Source organism: Tetrao urogallus (genome assembly GCF_951394365.1).
Source record: "Tetrao urogallus genome assembly, chromosome: 2".
Classification (NCBI taxonomy): Eukaryota; Metazoa; Chordata; class Aves; order Galliformes; family Phasianidae; genus Tetrao; species Tetrao urogallus.
This window is the reverse complement of record NC_136814.1, coordinates 62,084,369-62,098,050: the sequence shown is the minus strand read 5'-3', so window position 1 is coordinate 62,098,050 and position 13,682 is coordinate 62,084,369. Positions and strand designations below refer to the sequence as shown.

Sequence of the window (13,682 nt, the reverse complement as noted above, 5' to 3'; positions counted from 1 at the left end):
CATCAATAACGTGCTCCATCTATTTTATCACTCAGAAAGAAAGAGGATCCTCTACTCTATTTCCAAATTATATCTGTACAGTGTTTCTAGCAAACAAAAACAGCTTGACTCTTCCAGCTTTACTTAGTTTTGGTACGTTGTTGCTTCAGTTTGGTTTGACTGTTGTTGTTCTCTTTCTTTTATTGCAATGAGATTTTTATCTGTCTCACTGAGGTCCACCCAACCACAAATTTAGATGCAGCATCAACACGGGAATCCACAAAAGTGCATGGACTTCTCTGGCTGTAGAGGGAAGGCAAAGCACTCATTATTATTTCTGCCTGGTTAGGCAGTAGCTGAGATCAGAATCCTACTCTATTAGGAATTATTGGCTGGACACATTATGTAGATTAGTTTGGTTCTCTATTTTGTAAACAGGTAAAGAAAGAAATCAAGTGCTACTTTCTCTTTTAAATGATAAGAAACTGAGGGCCATCTAAAATCATTTTCATTCACAAAATAAATTCATATTAGGCTGAAAAATCAATGCAGGACTCAAGAGGTTGAACAACTTGCTATTATCCCATATAGCAAGGAAGGATATGGGATCTGGAGAGGCATGCAAATATGGATATTTTTAAAATATCTTTTCTTAGAGTAAGTATCTGCCTATACAAAGTGAGAAATAAGTTAGAAAATTGAAGCATAATATTATTGTCAATTGGTATTTCAGCAAAAAAGAGGAATTGCACACTACTTGAGAGCTTGTGCCTTGGTAGTGCAGTTGTGCGTAGGGTGGAAGTGTGAAATGATTTTCTCTCACTACATTTCTTTGGAACAGCTTCTTCTGCTGTTTTTGAAGCCATCTCTTTTGCTGTCTAATAGTGGTGAGTCTCAACAGATGAGGTTTGCAGGTCAAGATAGAAAGAAAGAAATATAAAAATCTACATGTAGACAGAGCAGTAGAGTATGCTTGGATGTATCATCTTCAATAAAACACAGAGATTTCAGATGGAGAGTCTTAGCAACACAGTACAGTGAATAACATTACACATTTGGTGAACTGTTTCCATCACACTGCTGGATTCACAGTCACTTAAAGAGGGAAAATGTCTATTGATTTCAGAGGACTTTGGGTCAGTCTAGCAGAACAGTGAATAAACACAGATTTATCAGGTCCTTACAGTATATATTCCTATATTAACCTTATTAATAACACTTCTGGGGTGGTAAGGAGCTACTGCAGAAAACAGTTCAGGCTGAGTTTGTTTCTAATCAAGAGAGAAAGGTAAAGACTGTTATTGCTATAAGGCTGTCAGGATCCTAGTCTCTTTGGAAAAGCTGTGCATAGATGCAAAAGGCAAATGATTTACAGCCCTTTGTTTAGATTTCCTCTGTAATTTTCATAGCCTTTCTCCCAGGCTGGAGAACTGCCACAGTGAGAATATTATTGGGCAAAAGAACCCACTGGCAGAGAGAGGAATGAGAGGTATGGCCAAGAGGAGTGGAAATGGTAGAGTTGAAGCCACAGAATAAAGAGAAAGTGAAATGGTTCTGTCTGGACAGCTCCCAGAGCAAGAATAAGGGCATATTTAGCTGCTGGAAGCCTCATGGAGTCCTCACAGCAGGACACAAGGCAATCACAGGTCTGCCTGGCACTGTTATACAGCAAAGCAAGCCAGCTGGCTGCCCTGGGTGGGAAATTCAGTCATAAGATAGAAAGGAGGGACAGTAGGAAACTAGGGAACTAGATCCCTATTTGGGAAACTGGGACACATTCTAATCTTCAGTTTTTCTTCTTCTGCTTAATTTAAGCCACTGCTGCCAAATGCTACACAAGTTCATGAAGTGAGGAGAAAGTGTAGGAACAAAATAAACTGAAAGGAAAAAAAAAAAAAGGCCACCAGAAAATGCTTTGAAATGATAGACTTGGATTTCATTGCCACATGAGGGAGATCTAAGCCTAAGCCAGCCTTTTAGAGCTGTGTCATGCAGGAGGAATCCATCAGCAGATTTAATGTGATGCTCATAACTGAGTTCATTTTTGATGTTCTGGAGGATGGCTCCCATCAAATCATACTACCAGGTGACAGGTGAAGATGGCTTCCCTGGAAAAGTGCAATTAACAAGTGATGAAAGCAGCATTCTTTTACATAGCAATTCTTCTAACTTCTTCTAAACTTTCCCTGTTGTGGTGTTTTTCCTCTAAAACATATACACCAGCTGTAGGAAACAAAAACAGGTGCAGATATGTCACTTCATGATATATGCCCAAAGCTTTTGGAGGTAATTCAGATTCTGTACAAAGAATAAATGAAGTCAAATGCTTCCTTGGGTGGGAAGCTGTACACAGGTTCTTTAATCTATTACATGAGACAAAATTAGCATTTCTACAAAGTTACCTTAAATAAAATTTGCTTTTACTACTGTGATTATTTCTTTGAATATTAAAATAGAAAGCTTCTGCCAAGGTAATACAGTCTGATCTACCTATTTTGTTCATGCTGAAATGATCTGATGTACCATAGAAGTTAGGATTGAATAACAGATTTTCAGACACTTCCATGTAAAATAATAAAGTACCTCATGAAGCAGTCAGTTACAGGCTAGTTACTCGTTGGTGTTGAAGTATGAACCCCCAATAGCTGCAGGTACAAGCACTTTCAAAAGTCCCACTTAATAAGAATCTGTTGCGAGTCCACAAACAGGTTTGTTGGACAGTATACTCATCATGTATTCTCACACAAAGTGTGCAAGAAACAGTAACTTGTTGTCTAGGATCAAGAGACAAGTTATATGGGCTTAAAGCCATTTTTGTATCCCTCATAGCAGGAAACACAACATCTAAGGCTAATATTCAGTTATGCTTTTAGATCCCTGGTTTTACCTCTACCTACATGAAGAATTATATTGTCAAGTTATTTCCATTTATTCTTAGTCCATCACACATGTCAAGAAATTCAAGCTCTGATCTAGCGGACTCCCATGCCAAAATATGCATATGCTTAATTTTTCACCTAACTGCCTTCCACAAACAGTGTCAAATCCCTTGAGGTCAAACCAGGGCATATTTCACAGCAGACGCTTGTCCTGTTCTTACTCACACTAAATCTTCTATCATCTGCTTTCAGTTTACAAGCAAAAGAAGCTGCTGGTGGGCTTCTTAAGCACCTTTATTGAAGTAAAATGTTAATGGTATTTTGAATGTTATTTAAATTATTTATTTGCTTATTTAATTATATTTTTATAATTTTATATTACCCACAGAATGTTATACTTTATTAGAGGGTTTGGCTGTAATTAGCTTCGTATTTGTCCTCTACCAGAAACATGTGAAGACAGTGGAGCCCCACATTGGTGCAAGAAACACTTGCACTCAGAGAGGTAGTTCACTTGGCTAAAAGCACAACAAAATCAGCTGTTGATCATTGACCACAGCTCAGCTTTCCAAAGCCCCATCTGACTAATACTTTATACATATGAGCCTTGGAAAAGCACCAGATAGCAGTTGGTTGTGAAAGATAGGGGAATAAATGGGAACAAAGCAACTTTCAAATAGATATTCCCCCAAAAGTTTGCCATTCTGTTGACAGGTTTGTATTGTGATGTACATGCCACAACATGTACCTGTGCCTACCTCTGTCCACGTGTCTTCATGATCTTGGGATAAGCAGTGCTGTGTCTAATGTCTGTACTCTTCTTTTTGCTCAGTTTTCAGGACTTTACTTGCTATCGTTCTTCACCATCCTCGTTGGGCTAGTGCTTTACTCCTCCACATCCACTTACGTAGCCCAAGATCCTCGGGTGTACAAGCAGTTTCGAAACCCTTCGGGACCTGTTGTAGACCTGCCAACCACTGGCCAGCTGGAGCCTTCGGTAACATACACCAGCCTGGGGCAGGAGACAGAAGAGGAGCCTCACGTCAGAGTTGCTTAAGCCCAGGGTCATTGGTCGCCTGCTGATGATTCAGTGGAGCTCGTATATTCATTATCTCTGTATTGTACATAGAGAAAGGTATTTACCAGGTGCAGTTACACTGGTGAGCTGCAAGGTAGCAAATAAGGAAAGCTCATAAAAGTGCAAATTAGTTGTTCCAGGGTGTTCATTGCAAGGAGATTCCATGTCCCTTGTTTATGATGTGAACAGCATGTTTGCCATACAAACTGCTGTATCTGAATCAGTCTTTCAAACTACCTATGAAAGATATTCAATATAGAAGCTGAAATTACAAGAAGAAATTCATGGAAGCGGGTATTTGCACCCACTGAGAGATATTATGCCTAAGCCACACCAGTTGTGGAAAAGATATCTTTTTACAACAAATACACTTGTGTAGTCACTGTTGATTTCTCTCTAAGATTTGTTTGTTTGCACAAAATAGATGGGTTACTCATGGTAACAACACCCTGACACATTTTTACTAGCACCTTGAATTTGGTGAGGGAAATACAATAAATTCATCTGTGCTATCTAGTTGCCCTTTCTAGGTAATCTATTCCATGAATCCAGAGGAGGGACAACTTACAATATCCGTCTCTATTCTAGGAATAGGTATAAAGTGAGCATTTTAGCCTTTCTATATTTGCAAGAAGTGAAGTACTCTAGCATTGACCTCTCTATGATCCATGGCAGATTTCCTAGCAGCTGAGGTTCTGCATCAGGTGATAGGGAGTTAATTTCTCTGTAGTTGTGACTAACACAGATTTCTTACTTTTAAAATTTTAATCTGTTAAAGAAAAATGCGTTTTCTAGTTTCCTATGTATTGTACCTCTCTATGGTAAGATGACATATCATGTGGATCAGGGCACTTATTTTAGATACTCGGTGCATCGAGGGCGCCTTCTGTTGTTCCAGTGTGCTTAGTCTCCTGTGGTTCATTGTTCTAACAATAGCTGTGTAGAAATTCGTCAGGTTTTCACCAAAACCCACAAATTGTAAAAATTGGGAAGATTATGCGAGGAATTCATGAATAGGAACACTGGACCATCTGCTGGTGTAGCACAAAAGCATCCATACCAGCAGGGTGAAGCCAATTATCTTTCGTTAACTACAAAACTAGCAGAAGAATTCAGCAGTTTTCTTACATTCCTGGGAATATATGAAAGCAGTTAAGGGTGTGCTCTGCAACTGCAATTCTGCTCCATGAGCCTTATCAGAAGGGGGAAAATCTTAGCTGCAGTCATGAGAATCCACTGTGTGTGCTCTTTTGAGAGCACAATGAGAAGTAATCACAATTTCAATATCCATCATCTATTTTTAATTTAAAAATAAGGAAAAGGAAATGGTATAATGCCAAACAGATAGGAAAGAAATCCAGGAGAGCTTGGTTTTATTCACAGATTTGCCACATCTCTGCATCATCTTGGGCATGACTTACCTTCTGTGTGGCTGCATTTCCCAATCTCTATGTAAGGGAATAGTTATATTTTACCTACCTCACAGGGGTGCTATGGGACCAAGTAAAAGTGTATTTATTCATCGTATTTGAACATGGGGTTTACAGCCGGGCTGATGAATATTTTGCTTGTGGGCATAAAAGGTGAATTTGATTTGAATGGCATTCTGCTGAGGAAGTCTATCTAAAGTGCAAGTGTAGGTCTTCATACTTGAAAAATACAGCTTTCCTATTTCTATTCTAAAAAAGAATAAAAGAGAACAGAAAGCCTGTACTCTGGAGATTAGAAAGGCCACAGGTCAACCAAAGAGGATGAATTTCTGCTGAGGTAACTTCCATCTTTTATAGTCCCGTTCTGCTTTAGGATTGAAAAGACTTCCCTGAAGCAGACTGGGAGAAATATCTGTCCAAATATACGTGAAGTGACAAATGCCAAAATGCTGCTGAACAGCAGACATATGTTTTCTCTTACTTGTGTTGTGGCTGAGGAGAAAAGGCGATTTCTGTCCCATCGTGTTTAGGCTGTCTGCCAGTCTCCCGCTGCAGCTGAGGGAAGGGTCTGCGGTATTGTCAAACCGTACTCAAAGCCATTCTAAAACCTTCAGTTAAGATTCTCTGATTTTTAAATCAAAAAGAATGAGATTTTTTTTTTTCCTGCCTTCTGTTTTTAAATCATCTTTAGCATTCATCTTTCCAAGCTTTTTCTCCTAAGCCTTTGAAAAAAAAAAAAAAAAAAAAAAAAAAAAAAAAAGAAGATTCCACAGAGAAATAGAGTCCTTTTTCTGGGAATGTGGAGGAAAGCTCAAATGCTACAGGATTCGAGGTTAAAATGAACAAAAAAATCGACCTCCCACACTCAAGAATGATCGCCTGGTGCTTCATGTTAGCAGGGTGGAAGTCCAGGTGGAAAGCATGTGGTCCACTTGGCTGGAGCCCTTGTTTAGAGTGGGCCAGTGAGCATCCTGGGTCCAACCCTGTCAGGTTTCATACCTTCACAGGAGCAGTGGCTTTGGCCACAAACACCACGACACTGTCAAATGCTCAGAGGCAACTGACAGGCACCTGTTATCTCAGTCTTTTTGCTACCTTTTATACCAATTAAATACCTTTCTCTGAATGTTAGTCCCCATGTTGATCTTGAGATCTTTGAGGATGGTGTGTGTGTTTGTTCTATGTTTACAGTTCCTTTGTTTTGCATAACTGTTTTGATTTATTTCATTATTAGTATTTATTTTCAAGCCAAATGTTTGTAGTCCTTCCACCTCTTTCTCTTCATTTTTCTGACACTAACTTGTAGATGTTTGTTGGAGTCTTCTCAGAAAGAGCTGGGCAGAAGGCATGTCCTGGGCACTTTGCTGGATTGGGAGATTTACACACAAGAGTTTACAAACCATGGATGTCTACGATGTGCCATCTATAGTGATTTTTAGAGGCTATTTTTAAAAGCTCTGTCCTCTGGAAATAAAGTGTGAATGTCTGGGTATACACTCGATGCCCAGCCACCATCCTCTGTGTTGTTTGCACAGGAGGAGTCCCATGTGCAAAGTGGGCCTGCTTCACATTCTGCATCTCCCATTAAAAAAGGTGGGAACTTCAATTAGCACCAGTGTGCTAGTGCTGGATGGACCTCTAAGGAAGACAGTAGTATAGCTTTACAAGTATTGACTGTGAAGCTGGGGTCTAGTAAAGGAAAACATTACTTCTGCCTGCTTGTTTCCTGCAGTTCAAGACCTCAGAACACACCAGCAGAGGTTCAGCTATCTAGCTGGCAGCTACTCTTCGTAGATCCTTGCCTGAACAAACTGAAGCCCTGTTACACTGTTGGCGCTGAGCAGCCCTTAGCAAGACTGATGTAATTTTCTGCTACTGGATGAAAACCTTTACTGGGAGACAAACCTTGTCCTTGTTCCAGCTATAAACTTTCAAAACAACACAATGAAAGACCAAGCAATTGAAAATTTTGCACCATTGTGTCATATGAAAAAGTTTCAATGTATAGTGTAGAGATTGCTAACTTGTGCTATTAACATTTTGACAAGCGTGTAGTATTGTTTTCTTTTTTAAAAAACCATTTAGTATTCCTGAGCTAGCTATGAATATAAATTTTACCCCATGGGTAGGATTTTACTGTTAAACGCCATAATAAAGCACACTAATCTTGACACTGCAGATGGAAATGTGAACCAAAACCAAAACCAAGCAAACAGAATCCCAACCCCAAATCCTGCGTAAAAAAAGCTGAATAAACCTTTCTTCATTTTGATATTTGCATGCTCCTATATGGACTGGCTGTGGCAATGTAATGCCTGTATAATGTTTTCAAATAAAAAAAATGCTTTATGAAATTATGGTTATTAGTTTCCTTGTCTTCTTCCTTACTGGTTTCTTAGAATCAAATCCTTTTTCTAAAGTGTAAATCTTGACCAAGGACATACTTTTTGTGTGTGTCTGCTGCAGACTTCTCCCCCCTGAGAAATGGTTAAGCTACAGCTCCTCTGAGGCAGCAATTGACGTGCCTGCAAACAAATACCATCAGGGTCACTATCCTACCTGGCCCCCATTTGCTGCTCCAGGATGTTACAGGGTCTCCTGCTGCATTGAAAACCCAGTGTTGCTGCAGCAATTTGCTGCTTTATGTCTGATTTTCCAGTGTGAATGTTTGCTGAGTTATGAAGAGCTCCAGAAGTTTAGTTACTGAGCACAGTTTTATCATGCTAACAGTTGATTTGTACTTTCCTCCAACTGTGCTCAAGAGTCTCTCTCCAGCATTACAGAAATCTCTTTTTGTTGCCTAGCTAGAATTCAGCCTGAGTTTTTGAGTCATACCAAGAGTAATTGCTTGGAATTACTCTATAAATTGATTATAAATACCTATAAACAGATGTTTCTTTGTTTAACAGCAAACATGTTTCCACCCTGCAAGCACATTCAAGCTACCAGTCCCCCTTTGGTTTTTCTTTGTTTAGCGTTAGCTCTCCAAAATACAAGAAATCCAGAAGCTGCCTGCTTAACGTCAATATGCATATGATTCAGGAAGCATTATTTTTTACATGTATAAATGTTATTGTATTAAATCTGCTCCACAAATCAAGATAAAAAATTTGCAAAAGCTTTGGAAATTGTTTGCACAGCCACAGGCTTCTTGCCATAGCGACTGCCAGATGGTCACCAAATGTGAACAGCACAGCAATGGTGGTGACATCAGTGTGAGAGCGTTGGAGACATCGTCCTCCCTCTCCATTTTGAACCGGGGGGTCATGCACTGCTGTACTGTATTCTGCTGTATTGAGAAAGCTCATTCCATAGGGCTGGGGTCATTAATTAGACACAGACTGGCTGTGAGCCATCAGTGTGAGACAAGAAACAAGAAAACCAACAGCCAAATTGATTACAAAAGTCTAATTGTATCCCTCAGATTTTGCAACTGTGTTGTAGCTGGGGTTTCAGTTTCAGTGCACGGCTCACAGTGTTTCTTTAGGCCACTTTGTGGCTGGATGGCATGGAGCAGCATCTACATCCATGGCCCCCTGAGAACTCTCCCTGGAGTGCAGGAAGGTTGTTGCTGATCTGCTCCTCACCAGTTTCCCTTGGTAAGGAAGATTCTTCCCTGCTCTAAAGCAGCCATGAGGAAGAATCAAAGTTTGGCTCAAAGCAAATGATAAGGCTCCATGTGGAAAGTCAGCACCCTCTGCAGCCATTTCTCTTGTGAAAGAATAAACTTGACATTGTTTGGCAGCATTTTTCTTTTTTAATTCAAAACTATGCACTGAGTTCCCCTGGTATTTACAAGATCAGAATCTGCCCTTCTGTATATATTCAATAGTTGTAGAATCTTTTTAAAGATTACTGGTATTGCCAATGCCAGTATACTTGACAGATATTTGTGAATTGAAATGAGGCGAAGCTGATTTTATTGGATTGAAAGATTTTATTCTACTTTAAATTGTCATTTATAACCCTGAATGATAGCAGACTTTTCTATGACTCTTGATTATGTACAATGCTCTCAGGCAATTTCGTAGTGCTAGCCTTATCTTAATGCATCATTAATTTCTTACTGTCAAATGCATTATTTATACTAACTATTGCATTTTAATCACCATTTGTTGATAACAATGGACTTATCCAATTTTTATATAATAAAATCATCAGCATGAAATCTTCCCACCCTCATTATGTGAAATCAGTATACATTCTTGTCAAGAGCTAACTATTGGATTTGCCATGGATAAAAGTGTGGCTTTTTAATTCAAGACCTTACTAAAGAAGAGAGAGGTAATGAATATGTGCCGAGTTTACATGATCATTGAGCACTGAAATGCTAAGAAACTCCATTATGTTGGATTTTGAGACACTTTGCATACAGACTAGTAACTGATAGTTGATAGGCTTGAATCTTTACAGATGCAGGATGCCTGCAATCCTATGGACTGACATCAGGCAAGGTCATGCATATTTAACTTCATGCTGCCTGCAGTAGCCAGTTTCACAGAAGCCTGGCTTTCTGCCAGGTTCATAGCTAAACTGGCAATCACAATTTGCATATTCTTAAAATGACTGCTTGCCTAAATGAAACTCCTGAGTGAGAAGGGGAAAGGGACTGGAGTAATCACAACAGTAATCTGAACGCTCTCATTATGTGACTCCCTTTGAGCTTTTGCTTGAATTATCTAATGTAGTTCTTGGCATTAAACAGATTTGCAGATGCTAAATAGGTCACACAGGTATGCAACAATCAGTCTGGATTTTGTAAGACTTTATATCCCCAGTCTGTTTCTGTGAGTCTACACTCTAATTAAGAAAAGCGAGCCCACAAAGCAGGATAACAACTTTGTTCATGTTAAAATGCTGCAGTTCAGATTTGCCACACTCAGCCTTCCTTCAGCAGGACGCAGTTAACAACCATGTTGACAAGGAGTGTTGGAGTTGCAGGATGTACTCTGTGGTGCAGCCTTAAAGCACACTGCTTCCTGCAGTGCAAGAAGCACATGGCCAGCAGGCAGGTGGGAAAAGCACAGAATAATAACTTTTATTTCAGCCTTGAGTTTCAATACAACAAATTACAGAAGGAAACAGAGTTTTTAAGTGAACAGGTGTAGGTTGAAAGGAAAAGATATTTCCCTAAATCAAAATACCCCTTGAATACAATTCTGCTCTATGCTATTCCGATTCAGCCAGTGGTATAGCAATTATATGCATGTCATTCGTGATTTGAAAAAACAGGTCTGAGAAAATATGCTTTTGCCTGTCATTTGACTAACACAGAAGGTGAAAACTCTTACTTGCTGACACTGTCTCTGGTGTTGAAATTAAGAGGGGTGGATGGTGGAGGATGAGCCACAGGTAGCCCAGAAGTCATTGAATATAGCAAGTCACTAATAAAAAAGCTGTATTATTTCAGGTTGTGAAAGTGACATTTAGACTGAATGAGTGATGGTAACCTACATCAGTAGAAAAAAAGAAACAAGCATATAAAGCAAAAATGTCTCTCCTATTTGTAATGACTTAAATTAATTACAGGGTTAGCACTGGCAATCCATTCACATAAATAGAGACCAGCTTCCTCTTCCCAGCTCTTCTCTCCTGTCGGCCATGTTTCCTCTCTGCAGGTGAATGCACCAAGGAAAGACTTACAGGTTCTTTTTTGTATGTTTGTTTGTTTTCTTAGTTTATTTTTAAGAAAAAAGAAAAAAAGTTTACCCAAGGTAAAGCCATGATAACTTGCAGTTTCTCCTTCTCCTTGAACGAATGTGTAGCTTGAGCTGTGTTTGGTGCAAATATGAGATGAGGCTGAACTGGTTGGCATTTGACATCACAGGCTGTGAAGAGAGTTCTGAATGCTTATCCCCCAGATCTAAAATTTCACTTATCCTGCAGACCTCACTCCATGAGAGAGAGTAGATATACTGACCCAGGTGAGATTTTTCTCTTATTTTCTTCATTTACGTGATCACATTCATCATGTAAACTCAGCACACATTATTTCCTAGGTACTGGTGGGGAGGAATGTGTGTCCAAGATGTCTTGTGCTGATACAACTATCAGACTTTAAATTTTGTGGATACTTGTAGGGCTGTGCTCTGCAGAGCCAGCAGTCTGGCACATTCCACAGGCTTACTTTAATGAGAATTACTGTTGTAAACTGCTGAGCTAAGGAAAGTAATTGCAGCAGCTGCACTAGCAATGGCTTCTATCACTATCGTGGAAAGAAAAACATCTCTGCCAGCTACAGCACAGGTATTTTATTATGACAGGGGAATATAGGTAGATTTTACTATGAATACACATTGTAAAATATTGGGGGGGGGGGGGGTAATGTCTATTAAAAAGATACCCCAGCCCTCCCATTTTAATTTGTATGCTTTCCTTGTGCTTCTACTGTTCTTTCTGCCCACATGCGACATGAAGAGAACTTTTCCACCTCAGCGTTTGAGTCTTGGAGCAAAATACCAACACAAGGCTGAAAAAAAGCATTGGCAGCCCCAGCCACATGAAGATCAGTTCTGTGCCTATATCACATGGAGTGTTGAAGGCAAGATGGTATCTGCAGGCCTGATGATGGTGGGCTGGGTGCTGCCACATACACATCTCCACAAGTTGCCTCAGCATTGCAGCAGGCTGCTGCCAGCCTGGCCCCTCAGTTAACATTATCAGACTGGAGATAGCTCCCGAGAAAACAAGTTGTATCTAACTTGATCATGTGGCAATTTGTGCTGGTGGGCATCTTGCTTTTCACTTCAGACTAGAAGGCCTAGCTGTCCAGCTGGGCTGTAACACTGATTGTTCTCCAGGGCTTCCAGATCTTTCTGAAGTTATGATGAAAATATAAATAAGTTGCAAATGTAGCTGGCTCCTCCCTACAACATGTATTGTGAGGTGTCTGCGTTGGATGCATGGAAATCTAGAGCAGAAATGGACAAAGCCCCTGAGAACCATCTCCCAGACATTGAAGACAGAAGAAAAATTCGTCAAACAAGAACACTACCACGGTACTTGATTCTTAGCAGAAGTATTAACGTTGCCTTTCTTGTTTGGTTTTCTCCTAACGCTCATAAATGATTTTTTAGAAATATATATTAATATGTAAGGGAAAATTTTTGGTGAGTGGGTTGCTTGTATTGTGGAGAGAGAAAATCTCCGTGAACTTGAGAGATGATCTGTATGCTGGAGCAGAGGGAGAATAACTATCCTTGTTTGGTTTTATTGGTTTTATTCATTTTAGTCTGTTGATATTGGCTGTCTGCTGGCTTTTCTTTGCAAAAGCTGAATGGAAATTAGGAAGTATTTGTATCTGAGGCTCCGTAAAAGAAGCATCCAGAGTTTGCATTGACAGTTTAATCTAATGACAAATGCCAGGCACTTTTTTTTTTTTTTTGTTATTTCAAAAAAAAAATTTTTTTTTGAAAAATTGTAAGATTTCTAAATTACCTCAATCTCATTATGTCAACATTTCTGGACTAAAGCAGCTTCCAGATCTTATGTTCAACATTTCCCCTACTGTTAGCTTCATACTTGGCTTGCAACAGGCCTAGGAGGGGGGGAAAAAAAAAAAATAGTCACCTCTTCCAGTTTTCATTCTGCAAGGAGAAAAGATGAGGAAAGAAAAATAAAAGGAGAAAAACTACTGTGGCTCTGGACTCCTGTGTGACAGTGTCTTTACCAGCAGAGCCTAAGGGATCCACTATTTTGATCTGTAATTGTCACTAATTCATTGAAGGAGGAGGAGGGGGCAGAAAGGAAAACAAAACAAAACAAAACACCCCAAACAAACTACTGCTAAGATACTTGAATATGCTGATTTCCATGAAATTTAAGGTGTGGTCACACCACTCACTGAGAACTAGAGAAAGTATGATACCCAAAAGGAAGATGGCAATGAATTACAAACATTATAAAGATTTGATATCCAAATTTTCTATGTTTACAACTGTGCTAGACTCTAAAAACTTTTAAAAGACAAAATTAAAAATGATAAATAGAATAAATGTTTGAAATACACCTATTCTTTCCTGGTTTTATGTGGTAGAGCTCTTAAAATTTGATTGTATTGCTGTATTTAAAACTAACACTATAAGTGCTGAATTGCTCTTACTAAGGTTTCTTGTTTCTCCAGTGAGAAAAAGAAATGTTCTGTTGCATTTAAACATAGCAGCTGCTTAATAGATCTTGCATTTAAGCAGAAAAGAGAACTGCTGAAAAAAAAAAAAAAAAAAAAAAAAAAAAACAACGAAACAACAACAACAACAAAATCAAAGTAAAATGCACAGATAATTCTTGAAATATATTGTTCTCTTCAGCTTTTAACTG

General features: G+C 39.1%; 1 protein-coding gene across 1 annotated transcript in view; it reads left to right on the top strand.

Moving 5' to 3' along the window:
- Positions 1–3,915, top strand: part of SLC35F1 (solute carrier family 35 member F1) — a gene marked incomplete at both ends in the record, with an annotated part of 230,285 nt that extends 226,370 nt beyond the window's left edge. Inside the window, one exon of the mRNA XM_079550241.1 lies at positions 3,691–3,915. Coding sequence (XP_079406367.1) covers positions 3,691–3,915 — 225 coding nt within the window. The remainder of the gene's footprint in view (positions 1–3,690) is intronic.
- Between the last annotated feature and the right edge of the window lie 9,767 nt (positions 3,916–13,682).